The sequence below is a fragment of the Corvus hawaiiensis genome, chromosome 24 (assembly GCF_020740725.1).
Source record: "Corvus hawaiiensis isolate bCorHaw1 chromosome 24, bCorHaw1.pri.cur, whole genome shotgun sequence".
NCBI classification, from domain to species: Eukaryota; Metazoa; Chordata; class Aves; order Passeriformes; family Corvidae; genus Corvus; species Corvus hawaiiensis.
In genome coordinates this window covers 7749833-7768754 of record NC_063236.1, presented here as the reverse complement: position 1 = coordinate 7768754, position 18922 = coordinate 7749833, and the positions used below count along the sequence as shown (strand labels likewise).

At 53.5% G+C, this 18922-nt stretch overlaps 1 protein-coding gene across 5 annotated transcripts; it reads left to right on the top strand.

Moving 5' to 3' along the window:
- Nucleotides 1-209: 209 nt before the first annotated feature.
- Nucleotides 210-18816, top strand: PPARD (peroxisome proliferator activated receptor delta). 5 transcript variants are annotated; one of them, XM_048328501.1, is made up of 9 exons: nt 556-774; nt 2911-2999; nt 6822-8859; nt 12788-13016; nt 13701-13852; nt 14551-14689; nt 15273-15475; nt 15803-16256; nt 16657-18816. In XM_048328501.1, the coding sequence occupies exons 4-9, from the start codon at nt 12887-12889 to the stop codon at nt 16902-16904; spliced, it is 1326 nt and encodes a 441-aa protein (XP_048184458.1). In that variant the 5' UTR covers nt 556-774; nt 2911-2999; nt 6822-8859; nt 12788-12886; the 3' UTR covers nt 16905-18816. The 5 variants fall into 5 exon arrangements, with proteins under 5 accessions (XP_048184457.1, XP_048184460.1, XP_048184458.1 ...); XM_048328500.1 differs by lacking the exons at nt 556-774; nt 6822-8859 and adding an exon at nt 210-257; XM_048328503.1 differs by lacking the exon at nt 6822-8859 and having other exon boundaries at nt 555-774; nt 12902-13016.
- Nucleotides 18817-18922: the final 106 nt, after the last annotated feature.

Below are 18922 nucleotides of genomic sequence, written 5' to 3'. Positions count from 1 at the left end.
GAGCCCACCACGGCCAGCGCCTACACTTCCCATGAGGCCTCTCTCCCGCCGCGGGGTGCAGTGCGGGCGGCTCCCGGCAGGGGGCGATGCGGCGCGCGGGGCGGGGCCGTTGCCGTGGTGACGCGGCCGCGAGGCCCCGGCGGCGGCGGCGATTGGCCGCGCGCGCGCGCGGGGTGCGGTGGCGTCAGGGCGTGCGCGGTGACGCGCGGGGCCGGGGGTGACGGGGGGGCGACGACGCGAGCGGGGCCGCGCGTGAGGTGAGCGGGGCCGGGGGGAGGACGAGGGACGGGGGCTGTGAGGGAGCGGGGTCGTGAGGGGCCGGGGCTGTGAGGGACGGGGGCTGTGAGGGAGCGGGGTCGTGAGGGACGGGGGCTGTGAGGGGCAGGGCGTGTGCGGGACGGAATGTGTGAGGGACGGGGAGTGCGAGGGAGAGGGGCTGTGAGGGGCGGGGGGTGTGAGAGGCTGTGGGTGTGACAGGGTTTGGGGCAGGGGTTGGTGCAGAGGGGATATGGGTGCGAGGAGCTGGGGCGTGAGCGGCATCGGTGGCTTTAGGGTTCAGGCTGTAGTTCTTCTTGGGAAATCAGGGGAGACTGAGGACGGGACATGGCCCGCACGGGAGGAAGCTTAGGGGGACAGTGTGCCTGTCATCTTTGCCAGGGTGGCGTGGTGGAGGGGGAATTCGCCAGGGGATTGAGGGTACCAGGCACTGCAGAGCTCTGGGGCTGGAAGGAGGAGAAGCAGGAGGATCAGGATGGACCTTTAGCAGAGCATCCGGTGAGGGGCTGCTGCAGGAGGAAGGATCTGAGAGTCCTTTCTCATCCCTCATATCTCCACGTTCTTCTCCCTCTTTCCCTGAGATCCCAGATGAAGGAGATGCATGTGGGAAGGAATCGGATGTGCCATAGGGTCCGGACAGTGCCCATCATGGTGATGCAGAGGGGTCTGAGCGGTGGCTGCCCCACAAATCAGAGTCCCAGGGCTGGTTGCAGTGTTGGTCTCTAAACCAGTGACCTGTGGGTTGAGACAGCCCATGTCCTGTTTCTTGTTTCTGCCCCACTCTCCTCTCCTCCTGCCCTGTCCGTGCAAATCCCTTGTTGCCTTCAGCAGAGTATCCTTTTCTGTACAAACCTGCTCCAGGCTGAGGTGGGAGTTTTCCTGATGACTTGCCATGTGTCAGCCAGGGACAGCAGAGGAAGCATCCAGGTGGGATGTGCTGGCAGGTTCCCTCCATGCCCTGCCAAGCTGGTGCAAGTGTTGCCTTGTGTGTGGTGTGATGGGCATGTCCTGGCATTTAGCTGTGAGTGGGACAACGTGAGCCAATCATTTAGTTTTAATTCTCAGATCTCTGGCAGCAGCTGAGCACTCTGGTCTGCAATGGGAGAGAGCTCAGGGTGTGATTTGTGCACTCCCTGCATGTGATTCAGCCCTTGTTGACAGTGTCAAGGCTAATGCTGTGTTACCGAATCAGGATGAGCTTTATTGCTGGTGGACGTGAAGAAAGCCAACTCCTGATGTGCCAGTGGGGTTGGAATGACTTTAGTATTGTTCTTTGTCAGAGAGATTAAAGAGAAACTTTGTCAGGATTGTTTAGAAAAACTGTCTTCCATGTTGGGAGAGAAGGGATGAGGAACCTGCTCTGCTGTGAAAGTGAAGCTCCCGAGGGCGCTTTTGTGGCCCCACTGAGGCAGAGGCTGGTGCTGGATCCACACTTGGCAGAGCTCTAGGCTGTCTTCAGCTCCCACCTCTAAACAAGGGCAATCACTGCCTTCAGGACGATGTGACTTTGACATCACTGACCAGGCGATCCTGATGTGATTGATGCTCCAGTGCGAGGGACTTGGGTCGTATTTTTGGATCTCACACTTGTGCCCTCCTCTGGATGTGCCTTGATCCTGTAGGGAACACCCTCCACACTCAGGCCACTGGGATCCTCAGCTTTTGAGGCAGGGGATTCATGTTCTTTTTTCATCCTCTCCTGGGCAGCTGCAGCTGCCGCTGCCATGTCAGACCTGGAAGGATGTGCAGCACTCGGGGTTCACTCTCAGCGCAGCACTCGCAGGTTGCTGCCGAGCTGCCCGTCCTGCTGGGGGCTGGCGATGCTGGTTTCTTGCTGGTTTCTTGCTGGTTCTCAGCTGCCTCACAAGTTGTCCCATGTCAAGGGCAGCAATACAAGATGGGGCTTTTCCATCGGAGTGGGAGGAGCAGCTAAGCCTGGGTAATGTCAAGGAGGGTATGTGGGTGCAAACAGCATCATGTTCACAACATCTTTGTTTAATGTTTTAGTCCAGTTAGTCTGCATAACTGTCTAAAAATAGAACATGTTTTCTCTAAGTCCTCTAGTTCAAAGCCTCATAAGCCATTTTTTTTCTGGCATTAGTCTCTTCCTTCTCTTTTGAGCCTGAAATTCATACAAGGCAAAGTTCTCAGGAAAACCAAGAAGAGTGAATGAACTCTGTTGAATCCTTAAGTTTCAGCCACCCAAGAGGAAGTTCATTAAAGTTGCAGGAACTTTCTGGCAGCCTCTTGAAGGTGGATTAAGCAAGCTGAGTAAACAAGCAGCCTTGTGGCCACCATAGACCTTTTTCTAGCATCAACTGTGCATTGTCATAAGAGCTCAGGGTCATCAGCCTCTGGCTGCAGGTGACTTAAGGCAAAGGTGACATCCCTGGTGAGGGGATGGGGCTGTCTCTGCTGGACACCCCAGGGTTTGCTCTACCTCCTGGTCCTGGGACAGATGCTGCCTGTGGCAGCGGCCCCCTGGAGTCACCTTGGCCCAGGGCTTCAGCGTACGAAAGAGGGAGTGTGTGTTTAAATTTCAGAGCTGCTGCTGGACCCAGCCCAGTGCTCCCAGCGGCATAAATATCTGGCCTTCAGCACAGCCGTGGAAACTTGCTCTCTGTCCTTCTGCAGATTGCTCCAGGTTTCGGCTGTCCATGCTGACATGGTGACCGAGCGGTGGCTTTCGGTGACGGGCAGACGGGGACAGCTGCTCCGCAGAGGTAACCCTTCCCCTTTGCATGTGGGCCACCAACCAAGGCACTTACCAGTGTTTCTAGAAACTTGGGGTAGGGAAGAGCCTGGGAAGAGCGGTTTGCTTCCAGCAAGTTTCACTTTGTCCATGAGCTTAAACTTTCTTAAATTTCATTTTAAATTTAAACTCTGTACCTTATTTTTGTTCGGTTTCTGAATATGATCTTATGGATTACTTCAGGGATACACTGTGAGGACCATGGTCTAATCCTGTTCTCCTCAGCTGGCTCTTGCTTTAGAAAGCACAGTGACATAACATTTCATTATTTTGCTGGTGTTTATGACTGAAATTGGCTCTCGTAGATGGGGGAGGGCATATGAGATCCAGGGCTGCACGTGGGTAACTGATCACCCAACAGTCCCACACACGACCCAGCAGTGGGGCCGATGCTGTCTGTCGGTGTCAGACAAAGCCGAGCAGATCGTGGCAGAGGCAGGACAGGGGTTTGGAGGAGGTGGTCAGCAGGGACATGGGCGGGCACCGTCCTGCCTGCAGACCCTTGAAGTGATTCCTGGAATCAGCGGTGCTGAGGCTGTCTGCATGTGGCTGTGGGTGTGTGTTTGCCACAACACAGGTCTGAGGCGTTGAGCTGTTGTGGGTTTCTGTGTCACGTTGGTGCAACTGTTACGCTGTCTCTGTTCTGGTATTCAAGACACAGACTTCCAAGGATCTTCACAGCATGTGGAGAGGATTTTATAATGAGCCCCATGAGGCTTTGCTGATCAGAAGAGCATTGTTGTACAGAATTGCTTTCTGGTGTTTATGGGCTCTGTCTTTCTTGCATGATGCCTTTTGACAAATATGTATTTTTGTACAGTACATCTTGTTGCCCTTTGGGGAATATTTCATCTGTGGCTATTGAATTATGGACTGGAAATCTGCAAATGATCTTGGAGACTGAGGGATTGGCACAACAAGAGACTCTTGGGCTCCTCTGAACAACAGAACCTGACATACAAATGATGTTTTAATTGGGTGAGATGATGTTACAGTGCTTATGTCTGAAAGGTTATTTGCTGTCAGATCCCAGCCTGGCTTGCCCTGGCTATGACATTTTAGATGTCAGGGGTTTTGTGGCTTGTACTGACTCTTTTGCTTAGAGCAGGAACAAACTGATAACCGCAGATTTGTTGGGCTCTGTTGCTGCTTCTCATCAGGTGCTGCAGAGCAATCTCTGCTTTTTCTAGAGGTGCACTGCTGCAGTAATTTTGGAGAGTCTGGGAAAGTCTGGACAAACAGAAGTGAATTCCATAGTGAGGACAAGTAAGATTTTTCTGTAGAGCTAGTTTTATTTTTTTTTTAATACTCTGAAATGTGCTTGCCTCGGCAGAATGCCTGGGAAATTACTTTCCCAAAGCGAGGTTTAGAGTGGAATGATTGATGCCAGTATGAATCCTTTTGGTCAAGGAGGTTGTGAAATGCATTCTCCCCAAAATATATGTTTTGGGATGACATTCACTGGAGCCCTGCTTGATTGCAGGAAGGGTTCAGAGCAGAACTGACTCGAGATATATCTTAGTTTCATTATGACTTCTTGAAATGCTTTAATATTCACTGTTTCAGTCATAATGTCTGGAAAATGTCTGTGTTTTCCAAGGCTTAGCCAAGAGCTTGCGAACATCTGGGATCGTTTTGGTCAGGTCTTTCTATTTGGCTTTGCAAAGGGCTCTGAAATGTGTGTGTGGATGTTGGGGGGCTTTCCTGGGAACCTCATGGACAGGCTCTGCTCGAAGTTTTGAGTTTTGGGGAGTCTGTGGTTTGCAGGGGAATCCTGACCATGGAGGAGGAAGTGGCAGGATGAAAGCACAAGCCAGAAACACAAGTGTTCGTTATGGTGCTGGATCAAGCCAGAACCCATCTCAGGGGCTGGGGTATGGCCACAGCCTGGTAATCTCCATGTTACCAGAAGTTGTTGCCATCATGCTGCATTTCCTGATTTGCCCTAGTCTGGGAACTGGAGCTTGAAATAGCAAAAACCAGAACATGCATGTTCAACCCTTAACAGAGATGTGGGATCTAGACAGGGAATGGTTCTGGTGATTTGAAAGGGCCGATGAGCTGATAGGGAAGCATTTCTTTGATGGGCTGTTAAGACAGACTTTACTGCGGAAACACATGCCTATCTCATTAGGACAGGCTTTGTCAGGCCTTTCCTGGCAGAGGTTGTGTGAGATGGCTTCAAAATAGGCAATGCTTTGTGCAGTCATCTTGTTGATGGGAACCTAAGCTCAAATTCTTATCCTTCCTGACTTGTTACAAACATTTTTCAATGGAACTCTTAATTTCATCATAATGCAATCTAGGATATTTCTGAAAATGCCCAAATCAGCTTTTCACCTTTAAGTTGTTTATATGGATTCTACTAGAGATGTTGGCCCTTGAAAGCTGTTAACTCCACAAGGGCTGATGGTCAGAGAACCACATCTCTGAAAATATCCGTGGGTTCTCATGTCTCTGGGGTAGGCCTTATGTTGTGGAACTTAGGGACATGGGGATCTCTGGAAAAGGGTTGTTGGTGAGCATGAACTTGAGGAGCCTGCTGAGCTGCCAGCAGCTGGCTGTGTCAGGAAATAGTAGCTGTTGGCTCACCGTGAGCTCTGTGGCTCACCCTGTACCCCCAAGACAGTGCCAAAGGCATGAGGATGTTACAAAAAGTGTGAATGCTTTGCTCAAGGGTTTTGTTTTCTGGGAGCTGAGGCAGAAATCCAAATAGTCAGAGCACACTGTGAGTCTTGGCAGGATCACACTGACATGGTCGCTGCTCCTTTCCCTGCTGAAAAGGCAGGGAAATCTCTGTTCTCCAGGCAGCTATTGCTGTGTGAATGTGGCCAAAAATAGTAAGGAAACAGCATTCCCATCTAGTTCTCTGAGAGGGTGTTGTACTAGTTTGTGTGGAAAAGTGATTCTGGTGTTCTCTGGAGGTTTTCCTACGGAGATGTGTGCAGTCAGACTGGGACCCCTCTGTTTTCCTGGCTGAAGGGGAGCTGCAGCAGACACAGCAATCTGCTCGATCCATCTCGCTGCGCATGTTCCTGGCCCTGCTGAATCATCGGAACTTGTGCCTGGGCACAGTTGCTCTCTGTCAGCTGCATCCTGGGATCAGAGCAGCGTGGCTGATGCCCAGGATATTTTGCTAAAGTCTACAAAACCAAGTAGCACTTCTCTGGGAGTCCAAGTGTAAACATAACAAAACTTACAGGCTGATGGATTTATTTTTTTTTTTTCCTGATGAGTTCAACAGATCTAAACAGATCCAACAGATCTAAAATCTGTTGCTGCAAAGAGGAGGAGGCTTGCTACAGGTTTTGTGGGCATTTTCCTGGATCTGGGAGCACTGGCAACATAGCAATAAAACCTAGGGGCCTGCTGGATGTTTGGCTCCAGACAGAAGGCTGCATGCATGTGTGTGATCCTAAGTGACTCATCGGCCCACTGCTGCTTTTCTGCCCCCATTGCTTTTCTGGGGAGCTGATTGCCCCTTCCAGAGCAGGGGTGGCACTTGTTGGTGTCCCAGTGACCCTGAAACTTTGGGGAAATCTAACCTGGGTCCTGGTGTGTGCAGCACTGCCAAACTTGGCCTCCCTGACCGCCAGCGGTGCTGAGCCACAGCTTGTCCCACTCACCACTTTCCTGGAGTTCCATTTCGGTGCTGCTCTGGGTCTGTAACACCCTGTGCCCACTGTTTGCCTTGGGAAGTGGTGTTGCTGTTTCTGTGAGCTCCTCCCTCACCAGCCCTGTTCTATAATTACTGATGTTCCTGAAACCCGATCCTTCCATGTGTCCTGCTCAGGTTCGGGAGGACAAGGGGTCCCTAAGCAAACCGACTGCCCTGGAGTACAGCCAAGAGGACTTCAGCAGTTTGGGAAAGCATCATCTTACAGTGGTTCAGTGAGTTCTGAGCTTCCAACCTCCTCACCTTTGGGATGGTAAAGGAAGGGGGAATACATCCCAGACAGCTTCTCTGGCGTGAGTGCCAGGTTTGCAGCGTGATCCCAAAGCATTGCCACAGTTTCACAGCCACCTCTGCTGTGCACTGGGCTGTGGGGGGATGATCCTCTCTCCTTGCCAGACGTAACGATCTTCTCAAATAGCAGCACTTCTGTGCCATTTCCAGCACTGAGAAGGCCCAGTGGTGTCACCTTTCCAATACCTGCTTGTTTCCTGGCTGCTGTCCTTGTTCCAGTGGGTGAGACCCACGTGCCCCTCCTGGCCATAGGTACTTCGGGCTGTCCTGAGTTGACCGCAAAACACAAATACCAGTCAGCAGTTGGCAGAATGAGATGTGCCAGTTTATTTCCTGCAAGTCATCCTGGAAATGCCTTGTACAGGAATGTACGACAGGAGAAGATGGTCACAAGCAGTGCAGGGAGCTGACCAGGGGCCGGGCAGGCCAGACCTGCAAGTGTGACTGCGAACAGGTGTCAAAATCTGCAATACAGGAATAAACAATGACACTTAGCACTGATCTATTGCTCTGCACTTCCAAAACATACCGTCTCCATGAGCTAACGCAGCCAGGGAAGGATCAGGAAGGAAGCACTGTAAAAATCCTGGGTTTGTTTCTTTGTGGTGGATTTTGGTTTTGATTGAGGTTTCTTTGATGATAAAGGAAATGGAGGTATGGGACTTGACCAGATTTGCTGAAGGTCATGGAGCAGCACTACAAGTAAGAGCTAACAACTGCACAGCTCTTCACAGCCTGCCCTGCTGCTGCCCTTCCGCCAGCATCAGCCCCGGAGCCTCACAAGGGCAGGGAGTCCCTCTGCTGGGAAGCTGTGGAGGGATGACTCCTCTGTCTTCCAGTATCTCAAGATTTTGAAGCACATCTCATGCATGCTTGGAGCTGCTGGAGCCAGGGAGGGCTGCAACTCTTGGAGAACGAGCAGCCCGGCAGACCCTGCTTTGCGCATGGCTGAGAGTTCAGTGCCCAAAGTCTGCTTTTTTTCTGTGTCTGCAATACCTCTTGCACTCTGAACAAAGCCAGCAGCGAGTTCCTTTTGGAGGAAAATGTCATGACCTGGTTTTGGGTACAGCATCAATCATGGTACAAAAAGAGAAGAATCCAGCAAGTTTTGTAACCTTTTTTAATGAGCTGGGGGTTTTTTTTCCCCCCTCAGTGCCCAGGAAGTGGGTGAGTTAAAACATGCAGTAGAGGTGTGATTCATTTTGGCAAGCCTGGCTGCGCAAGGCAGCTGAGGGAAATCTCCTGCACCCTGTGTCACATGTCCCTGAGTAATTAGCAGCAGCTATGGTAATGGCAGCTCTGGCAGCACCCCACTGCTTAGTGAGCCCAGCTCACTCTTGGGGAAGCACAGGTGGTCCACACCGAGCAGCCTTGGAGAGAGAATCACAGGACTGGACTCTGGGGCATGGAACAACATCTACGCAGATGCTTCAAGGGGAAGAATCTGGCCCACAATGTCCGTCCTGGTCAGTGCTGTGTGGGAGGGCTCTTCCTTGCTAGCTCTAGTAGTTTATTTTTGTGTGTAGCCTGCCTTGCGGCCAAGACTTTGAGTAAGGGAGGAAACACTCGGCTACTAAGTACTGCTGAGATCTCATTGGCTAATACGGGGGTATGCTGATCTTCCAGGAGCAAACACAAACATGTTTTCAGTGTTCGTCTCTCCTGTTTTGTACTCTTAGTTACCTTTCCTGTATTGCAGCATCTGCTTAGCTCTTACTTGGCTTTTATTAGTAGTAGCTGACGTATAGGAGGAGGAACAGAAACTGGTACTTGGTCAGCAGATCTTGGAAGCAGTGACACAACCCGAGGGAAGTCTGCAAAAGGTGGTCAACCAGCAGCAATCACATCTCCTTGATGGATTCAGGTCAGTTTTCGATTGTGGATTTCAAAATGTGCTGCGCATCACAATGCTGCCCTACGGAGGGCTGAGTTCTCATCTCACCCCTCCTGTTTCTTTTGGCTGTGAATTTGGCGAACATTCTTATCCAGAGGAATAAAAACACAAGCCAGGAGTGCTCCCATGGTATATTGGTTCCCTTTTGCCATTCCTGATGACCTCTTTTACAGTAACTTGAACAGCTACTTTGAGCGGATCAGCTCTGTGACTTGACTCTTGGGAGGTTTGAACCTTTCTTTGGTGCTTTGCTTTGCCTGGAAACTCTGAGCTTGGCTCCAGGGTCTACGTGCTAATCAGCAGTATTAGCTGCCAGGGGAACTGCCAGGCCACAGGGGCACAGGCTGTTGGTTGATGAACTGGAGGCTCTTGGTCAGTTGTACTGCCTTCTTGCAGGGAATCCACACTGAAGGTTTATCTCCTTTTAACTTCTATTCCTGTTTTTTTCCTCTTCTGGTTTTGCCACGTCTCTCTCCCTGTTCCCACTGATGGTTTAGCTTGGCGTAGATGCCAGCTTCTAGGAAAGACAAACCTGTTGCCCAAGCTGTTTGCAGCCAGCAGGCATCAGCCCAAGCCCAGAGCCAGCAAACAAACCCTCCCTGCCCTGGCTGCAGAGGAAGCTGCTGGCTCAGCCAGGGTTACCAAAGCTCCTTGAAACAGGGATTGAGGCAAGGGCAGAGCAAGTCATGAGATGCTTGCCCTCTTGCTCATTCCCATCCTGTGGGAAGAGGAAAGGAAACATCTTTGCTAGATTCTCTGGATATGCTTAGGAAGAAATTCACAATCTCCATCCTTGTTTCCATCAGCGTCCTGTGACAGTTGCCAAACGGAAGAAAAGGGGTGGGTGTCTACGGCAGGCAGAAATCTCTGCAAGTCTTCCTGCAGCTCGAAGTTTGTGTGCTGCGCTCTGGCACAGGACTCAGCCAAGAGGAGCAGACCACGTTATCCCTGCTCCGGCAACTTGGCCACTGGATGTGGCGGCACCAAATGGCTTGAGAGGTCCTGGGGTGGAGATGGGCCCTTTGGCTGTCCTTTGTCACCCACAGTGCTGTCCCACAAAGATTCTGGGCTGCGGTGCTGGCTGGGCAGGTCCCTCCTTGCACTCAGATGGAGAGACTTTGGACAAACCTCTGGAGAGCGCCAGCTTCCCAGGACCCCCATTCCCACTGAAGGGCTTGCAGGGGAGCAGAGGGAAGCATGTGAATCCTTGGTGAATCTCCACAGTCTCTGCCTGCTGCCTCCCTGCTATACCTGGCACGGGGGTGAGGGCTGAGGTCCCTCTCCTGCTGGGGGCTCTGCCCAGCTGGCTGGCTCCTCCAAGGGGTGCACAGGCACGGCCCACGCCTGGCCCTTTACCCAGGCAGCGGCTGCCTTGGCCCTTCATCTGCCAAAGGCTGGGGCTGCAGCCTCCCATGTGAGATCAATCCTCTTTTCCAGTCCTCTCCCTCTATCCCAGTTGTTTAGAAAACAGGAAGGGCTAAGGGAGAGGCAGGTGTGCAAAGAGCTCCTGCAGCTCCCCTCTGCCCAGGCCTCTGAACTCTTGGCCTGCAAGGAGATATTCAAGCAACACATTTGGAGCCTTCTGGTAAAAGCTTTTCTCTCTCTGGCTCTCCAGCCACTCTCAAAGGGCGGGATTCACATCCATATCCTTTCTGTAATGCCTGTGTGCACGAGCAGCCTTAGCTGGGGCCCTCTGGACCTGTCTGTCCGTGTCTCGTCCTCTGTTTTCTCCCTCCTCACACCCATCCAAGCCCGACTCCAAGCACAGTTTTGGAGTTGCTTTTTTGGGTTTTGGGGAGAAAACTGCATGCCAAAAACTTGCTGCTGCCCTGGGTGCACATGGCCCTGAGTAGACCCAGCAGATGCAGGACAGCATGTCAGGGACGTGCCCAAATTATTCCAACATGTCCCATGAGACATCTGGGGCAAAGCAGAGAGCTCTGTCTGCAGTGGGTTTAAAGCAAGGGGCTTGTGCTGGATGCCAGGGACAAAGGGAATCTAATGAGCTGCTCATTAAGCTCCTGCAGGATCGATTTTCCACTGTAGATGAGCTGCTCCTGCCACAAGCTTCCCCTGCTAACTGCTCTTCCAGGCAAAAGTGTTTCCCTGATGTTTGTGTGATCATTTATATATAACCCTGAAAAGGATGAAGTTCATTACCCTCCATCTCCAGTGAATAGGTTTTCCTGCCTGTCTGCCGTGTCCCACCACGTGGGATGTGTGAGCAGAGGCCAAGGATAACACAGCCCTTCAATGGTCTCTCAGTGCTCATGTGGAGGCACGGGAAGGGAGCACCCCCCTGCCTGCTCCTGCTGCCAAGGAGCACAGGCCACTGTGCTCGCTGTTGCCACTAATGTACCTCTTCTGGAAACAAAGCCACCTGTCCTGCAGTCTGAATTCCCAGTGTGGAGGGAAAAAACAAAGCCCCCTCAACCACAGGAGACCCAGGCTCTGGTGCAGCACCAGCTCCAGGGGTGACTTGTGTCCTGGCTTTGTAACGTGTTTGTGTTCACCCTCCCACCTGCAGGTTTTGTTCTCTCCCTGAGCTGCTTCCTTGCTCTTTCAGGGAGCTCTGACCTTGATGGCTTTCCAGCAATCCAAGGAGCTGGCTGCAGCTCAAGTTCGAAGTGCCAGGTGTGAGGGTCTGCTGCAGGAGGGCAAACAAATCCAGGGAGTTCTGGGTCACTGCCCTCCCCCAGCAAGCCCTGAGCTGTGCTGTGGCCTTGGGCACAGGGCACAGACCATCCCAGAGCTTGGGGTTGCTCTTATACGAGGCCCCTGCAAGATCCTGCATTAGTTTAATTTGAGTCTGCAAATTGAAGCTTTCTTGGTTGAACCTGGATTTCAGTGGCTTTCCTGATGGGTATTTCTCCACTTAAAAATTGCTCTCTTAAGGAAGTGGATGGAACTTTACGTAAGCTGAGCTTGAGATATTAATTATTCAAGCAAGAGTCATTTTAGGAATCAAGATGTGGCATGGTTGGGAGGGAGGTGGGAATGGCTCTGCCATAGCCACGGTACCGGTGCTGCATCGTTTGGTCGGCTGGAGCTCTTTGTGGGCTCTTTGGGATGGAGTAAGGCAAACAAGGAGCGGAAGTGCGTGGGGGAGGATGGGGCCGTTCCTCCCACAGGAAACCCAGGATTAAGACACTGGTTGGATTGTGTGGCCGTTGGGATCGCACTGCTGGACCCCGTGGCTGAGCACGGCCCAGCAGCTGCGCAGAGCAACAGCAACACATTCAACCCTGCTCTTGGCAGAGGAGCCAAGTGAAAACAAACACAAAGGCTGTAACTGGCAGCACTCTGACGGGAAAGAGTGTGAGTGCAGGGCCGACAGGAAGCCATCAGTCTTGCAGATGGCTTGCACGGGCCAGGGACTTCTAGCCTCTGCCTGCTGCTGCACTGAGTCCTGCTCCCCCAGTATCTTCCACTTACGGTCAAGGCACGCCCTGATCAGCTCCTGCTCCCAACCCAAGCTCTGCCATGGCTGGGCAGGGACAGAGGGTGAAGCCAGCCCTGCTTTGATTCTTCTGGAGATGCTGGCTCTGTCAGACCCTGGCCCTGGCTCTCACCATCACATCCCAGGTCACCGGCGGCTCTGGGGGACATTGTCTGGAGCAGTGTTTCTGCTATGGCATTTGCAAGCTGGGTCCCTGGGTGGCATCTGAGCTGGTTTGTGATCTGCTGGGCTTTAAAAACAATTCTGTGAGCTTTTGCGTCCTTGAGTCCTACAGAATGTTTATTCCAGAGTGCAAAGGGATCTTTAAATGGCCCCGGCTCTGCATGTCTCACTGGCCAAGGAGCAAGCACAGAGCAGGACTGGTGTGGTTGGTGACACTGCCCTGCTGCTGAGCCGCTCCATGCAGGCACTCAGTGTCCTCTCTCCCATGTCCTGCAGGCTAGCAGGAACAGCCTGGTGGGGTCCATCTTGGATAGACACGGATGATGCCAGAGCTATGACAGGGATTGCAGTCTTGGCACTGAGGGGTGATCAATTATGGAACAACTACAGGAGGAAGTACCTGAGGTCAAGGAAGAGGAAGAGGAAGAGGCAGTGATGGTGGCAAGCGGAGCCTCAGACCCAACTGGAGGACCAGACAGCTCGCTGCCTTCAAGCAGCTACACAGGTGAGTGGAGGCCACAGGTGCTCATCCTGTGGAGCATCCAGGTACCCACAGCCCCCAGGCAGCATGCTCAGCTGCAAGGGCAGAGAATCTGTCCCTGAATGGAGTTCAGCTGGTTTTAATCTCTTCCCTTTGTGAAATAATGCTCCAAGTTATGGAGAGCTTATTTCTTCCTCTGAGATCACTGCACAGCCGTTGGCAATTGAAATTAAAAGGATAGGTAGGTAACATTGTGCTTGAGAGCAAGGGGCCTCCCAGGGTGCTTGGGAACGCTTCCTTGGACACTTCTTGAAGTCCTCAGTGCAAAGTGGTTGTAGGAGGTAGGAGAGAAGGTTTGTGGATGCAGAAGAGGCTCCTCCAGAGGCCTTGATGTTCCAGCTGGGATGTCCTGTGCCAGCAGCCAGCCAACCAGGGATTATAAAATCTGCTGGTTGGGGTTTCATTGCCACGACATGAATGCCAGAGGGAATAAAGAAGCATTGATGTGGAGTCTGAGCTGCTGGGGTAGTCTTGGCTCTGCGCACGGCATTTGCCTGCAGCCAGTGCCAGATTCCAGATGTGATACCAGGGACAGGCAGGACAGGGCTAGAAATCCCTCCTCAGCCCCATGGCTGGAGGAGCTGGCCACACCAGGAGCTGGGCCTGTGGCTGTGACATGGAAGGACGTGTCCCTGTGTGTGTTTGCAGACCTGTCACAGAGCTCCTCTCCCTCGCTGTCGGACCAGCTGCAGATGGGCTGCGAGGAGGCGGCGCTGGGAGCGCTGAACGTGGAGTGCAGGGTCTGCGGAGACAAAGCCTCGGGGTTCCACTACGGCGTGCACGCCTGCGAGGGCTGCAAGGTGAGAACCAGGGAGGGCTGGGTTCAGCAGCACCAAGCAGGGCTTAGACCCCAGGGACTGGGCTGCCTCCTCACACAAGCAGATTTGCAGCAAAACAGGGATTCGGGATTGATTGTAAAAAACTCAATTGAACCTGTCTACAATGTGGCAAGTACAGGCAGGCAGCAAATGCTGCCCTGGGAAGGTGGCTGAGACCTATATGGCCCAAACCTTGCCTTGTCATGCTTTGCTGTATAAGGCAAATCCATCTGTCCCCACAGGGACCCTGAGTTTGCTTTTAAAAATGGTTTCTATGCTGCAGATCAGCAGTGAGCTGTGTATTTATCCCCCTGGGATCATTGGCTGCAGCTTGGATGTTCCTGGAATTCTGGAATTCTTTCCCCTGCAGCAGATCCAGCAGGGTTGCATTAGCAGCCCAGGTCCTGCCAGACATTCCTGCAGGCTGGGGTTGGCCCATGGCTTGTTCCTCCATCCCTCCTTGTGGGCTGCTGGCAGTCACACAGCACCAGGCATGCAGTGCCCCCCACACTTCTTCCTCTGCAGCCCCTTTCTCCATAGAGACTCTGCTTGCATCAGAGAGACCAGGGCTCCCCTTCCTCACCCCCCTGAACCTCCCTGAAGCTCCTGGGGATAACAAATCAGCCTGGTCCCAAACCACAGGCACTGCTGCTCCATGTCCCCTTGCTCCCTGCCTGCAGGGTTTCTTCCGCCGGACGATCCGCATGAAGCTGGAGTACGAGAAGTGTGAGAGGAGCTGCAAGATTCAGAAGAAGAACCGAAACAAGTGCCAGTACTGCCGCTTCCAGAAATGCCTCTCGCTGGGCATGTCACACAATGGTGAGTGTCACTGCTGCCCACAGGCCTGGCCAGCTGGGTGACACAGGGCCAGCTGCCCTCCTGTGAAGGGAGGCCTCCCATGGCCTGCTGTGCTGTAGCCTATGGCTCTTCTTGCTAGGGGATCATTCAAACCCAATGCTTCAAGTATTTGACTCTTCGTCCCCTTTTTCTGTATGAGAAGGGGCTGTTTATTCCCACCGTGCGGTACAGCTGCTGGCATGTGACTGTCCCTTACGGACTGGCCCAGAGGGAACTGGCATGCAGATTGTTCTTCTGTGCTGGCATTTTCAGACTTCAGGTGTAAGAATCTTGGATCCAGACAAGCAAAGGTGTTTTATGTGGGAATCGGGGTTTGTGCAAGAGCCCAGAGGAGTGGGATGGGAGTCTGGTGTGAGGAAGCAGCAGTGGCTGGTTCATGGTGTTGATGCTGGAGGAGCTGCAGCCTGGAGAAGCATTGTGTTGTGTAGCTGCAGGTGTTCTCCAGCAGACCTGTCTGTCTGCAGCAGCAGAACAAACTCCTGCCTCTCTGGATGCATCTTCTGGGGTCCCCCCGCTGTCCTGACCCCCAGTTTTGCCCCCCCAGCAATCCGCTTTGGGCGCATGCCAGAGGCAGAGAAGAGGAAGTTGGTGGCAGGGCTGACAGCGAGCGAGATCGGCTGCCAGAACCCGCAGGTGGCTGACCTGAAGGCTTTCTCCAAGCACATCTACAACGCCTACCTGAAGAATTTCAACATGACCAAAAAGAAGGCAAGAGGTATCCTGACCGGGAAGGCCAGCAGCACCCCAGTAAGTTCCCTCCCAGGGCAGGTGGGGCTGGCCATGGCCAGCACAGGGGACTGTTCTCTGGGAGATGCTGCACATCTCCCTGCTGCCGTAGCTGTTCCATATGCACCATTCCCACCTGTGGCCAGGTGGGTTCTGCATGTCCTGCCCTTTGCTGGGAAAAATCCCATTGCTCTGCAGACTTGTGCTGTGGTGGGTGGGTGCAGACTGCCTGGGCACTGTCAGCCCCAGAGGCAGGGCACAGCACAGGGACAGGCAGACAGGACTGTCCTGGGCAGAGCTGGCACCTCGAGTCCCTGCAGCAGACTCCTAACTTGCTTCTTGTTCAAGCAGCCTTTTGTGATCCATGACATGGACACCTTGTGGCAGGCAGAGAAGGGGCTGGTGTGGAAGCAGCTGGTGAACGGTATCCCCCCCTACAAGGAGATCGGGGTGCACGTCTTCTACCGCTGCCAGTGCACCACGGTGGAGACCGTGCGGGAGCTCACCGAGTTCGCCAAGAGCATCCCCAGCTTCATAGGCCTCTACTTGAACGACCAAGTGACTCTGCTCAAGTACGGGGTGCACGAGGCCATCTTCGCCATGCTGGCCTCCATCATGAACAAGGATGGGCTGCTGGTGGCCAACGGGAACGGCTTCGTGACCCGCGAGTTCCTGCGCAGCCTGCGCAAGCCCTTCAATGAGATCATGGAGCCCAAATTTGAGTTTGCTGTGAAGTTCAACGCGCTGGAGCTGGATGACAGTGACCTGTCCCTGTTTGTGGCTGCCATCATCCTGTGTGGAGGTGAGCGGGTGCCCTCGGCCGTGCCAGGGTCAGGAAGAGTCCTGCCTCCTTAGAGGTGGTTCAGAGGGGGCTAGGGGAGCTGAGCTGCAGCTGGCCCTGAGGTCAGCCAGGGATGTCTCAGGGGCGTGAGAGAAGAACTGAACACTTCCAAAACCAAAGTTTCTCTGTGGCGGTGATGCCTGGCAAGCTTGGACCAACAGCAAGGAATGTAGAAGTGGCATCTCCTCCTCATGCGCTGCTGTGGGATACGTTGCCCAAGGGCACGCTTCTCCCCTTTCTAGCTGATGAGGTTGAAGTCCCGGTGGGTGGGTTACAGTCCCCAGCTCCCTTTCCCCAGGAGGAGCGTGTACTTTGGAAGGCTGCACCATGACCCTGCAGCTACCATGCTTCCTCTCCACAGACCGCCCTGGCCTGATGAACGTGAAGCAGGTGGAGGAGATCCAGGACAACATCCTGCGAGCACTGGAGTTCCACCTGCAGTCCAACCACCCAGATGCCCAGTACCTCTTCCCCAAGCTGCTGCAGAAGATGGCTGACCTGCGGCAGCTGGTGACAGAGCACGCCCAGCTGGTGCAGAAGATCAAGAAGACAGAGACAGAGACATCTCTGCACCCGCTTCTGCAGGAGATCTACAAGGACATGTACTAAGGACCTGTTATTTATGAGAATGAAGCCATGGATTCCCATCACGACTCTGTACAGAAACAAAGAAAACCCTTCCCAGTGTCTTCCATTTCTCCTACTGGAAACTCTTTTCTACGTGACCCTGACATACGGTACATAGGGTGAGATGCCGTCAGGATTTGCAGCTGCCTCCTGCTCGGCCAGGGCTTCCGTTAACACACACTAACAAATCTGCAAAGCTGCTGTTCCCGTTCCTACGGCCCAGCTCTGGCTGCTCCCAGAGCAGAGCGGCCGCCCAGTTTACATGGCTCAGGCAGCGAGGTTCCTGTGGCGCCCCGGGTCCCCAGGGTGGGGAGCTCTGGTCCTTGGGAGGGCCAAGGGGGTGCAGGGGCCAGCGGGGCCGACAGCAGCACTCACAGTGTGTCTGTATTCTCTTGTTCCTTTGCACTCCGAAGACGTGAGCCGTGAAGTCTGGGACAGTGTGATGAAAGGATGTTTCTCTCTTACCCAAAGAACAGCCCCAGAGTCTTTGAACACGGGTAGGGGCTGTCCCAGCAGAGACCCTCAGCTGCAGCCCCGCTGTGCTCTGCAGTGCGTTCCTGTCTCCCAGCGGGACTGTGTGAGCTCTGCCTTCCTGGGTGCTGTGTGCGAGCCTTTGCTCCTGATGCCCTCGTTCCATAGGGAATGTGTCCCTTGGCACCTCAGTATGAGAGAGGGTGGGATGGGGAAGTGGGAGGGAAAGGATTTGACTCCTTAAAGTTCCACCTTCAGAGCAGAGGCACAGAATCCATGGCTTCCACAGGCTGTTCTGCACAGATGTGAGTTACAAAAAAGGCGCACAGAGGGTCAGGGGCCTTGAGCTCCTCGGGGTTTGGTGTCCTGCCTCAGTTTCCCCTCTGTGAAAGGGACCTGGATTGTCACCTGCTCTCTGCTCAGAGCAGGAGCATGAGGATCTGTTAGTGCATTGGCTGCAGAGAGCTTTGCAGCTGCTTTATAAACAGGGAGGGGGTGGTTGGGATGCTCACGATGGGCAGCAGCTTCCCAGCGAGCGTGGCTGTGTCAGGGAAGCTGCCAGTCCTCCTCTGCCACTGCTCCCAAGAGTGGGAACAGGTCCAGGTTTTGGGGTCTGCCTGAACCCAGCACCATTCTGGGACTTTACCTCACAACTTCTCACAGCTGTAGTGAAACACCACGGTGCCACCTGGGCCAGGCCAGGCCCTTGGTGTGGGGGGCTGTGTCACTTGGGCTCAGGGTGGGGGGGAGGATGGACCTGGGAAGGGCTCAGTTTCCCTTTCAGGATAATGGTGTCTGACCTAAGAAGCAACACTTCCCTGTCTGCAGCTCGTAGTCCCGTGTGTCCTGAGCAGCCTTATTAAAATACTGGTATTCCCAAGGAGGGGTTGTGGGAGCAAATTATTCAGTTTTATTTTACTTTCCTCCTCTTCAGGATAGCAGATTTCCCTGGTGCAATAATTCCTTTAAAACCCAAAGGGGAAGAGCACTGGGCTTTCCCTCCCCGTCACAGGGCTGGCCGGTCCCAAACCTCCCCCTGCTGCCACACTCCGCTCCTTTTGCCGTGCCTCAGTTTCCCCGCCCACCCCCTCCCCTCCCTACCTCGCAGGGGTGTTGGGAATTACCGTTTCTGAAGCACTTTGAAGCCCTCTGGGGGAAGGCACTGGAGACGTGTGTGTGCTGGTCGGAGCCTGGGGGATTTGCCCTTCCCAAAGCCCCGGTGGTGTCCCCACCGGGGCCACAATGCAGGACTCGTGCCATCACCTGGGAAACTTTTTGCTCTTCCTTCCTCGACAGCATAACAACCCTCAAACTGAAATGTATATTTTTGCTAGAAGTACAAACCTCCAAGTGTTTTTAATAATATAAATAGTGTCCACAAACTGACTTGACTTTAAATAAATCTGAACTAAATATTTAAGAACCTTTTAGCGTCCAGCCTGTATTTGTGGGATTTCTCTCAGCACCTGGGGGCTGTCCGTGGGAGGATTTCCAGCAGAGGCTATGGCATTTGCTGTGATTTCCAGGGA

Bases quoted from the DNA above. Each gene is read 5' to 3' on its own strand.
- PPARD (XM_048328500.1), top strand. From the start codon at position 12,887: ATGGAACAACTACAGGAGGAAGTACCTGAGGTCAAGGAAGAGGAAGAG. The intron at 14,690-15,272 runs GTGAGTGTCACT...TTGCCCCCCCAG, and splicing joins GCTGGGCATGTCACACAATG to CAATCCGCTTTGGGCGCATG. The intron at 16,257-16,656 runs GTGAGCGGGTGC...TCCTCTCCACAG, and splicing joins TGCCATCATCCTGTGTGGAG to ACCGCCCTGGCCTGATGAAC.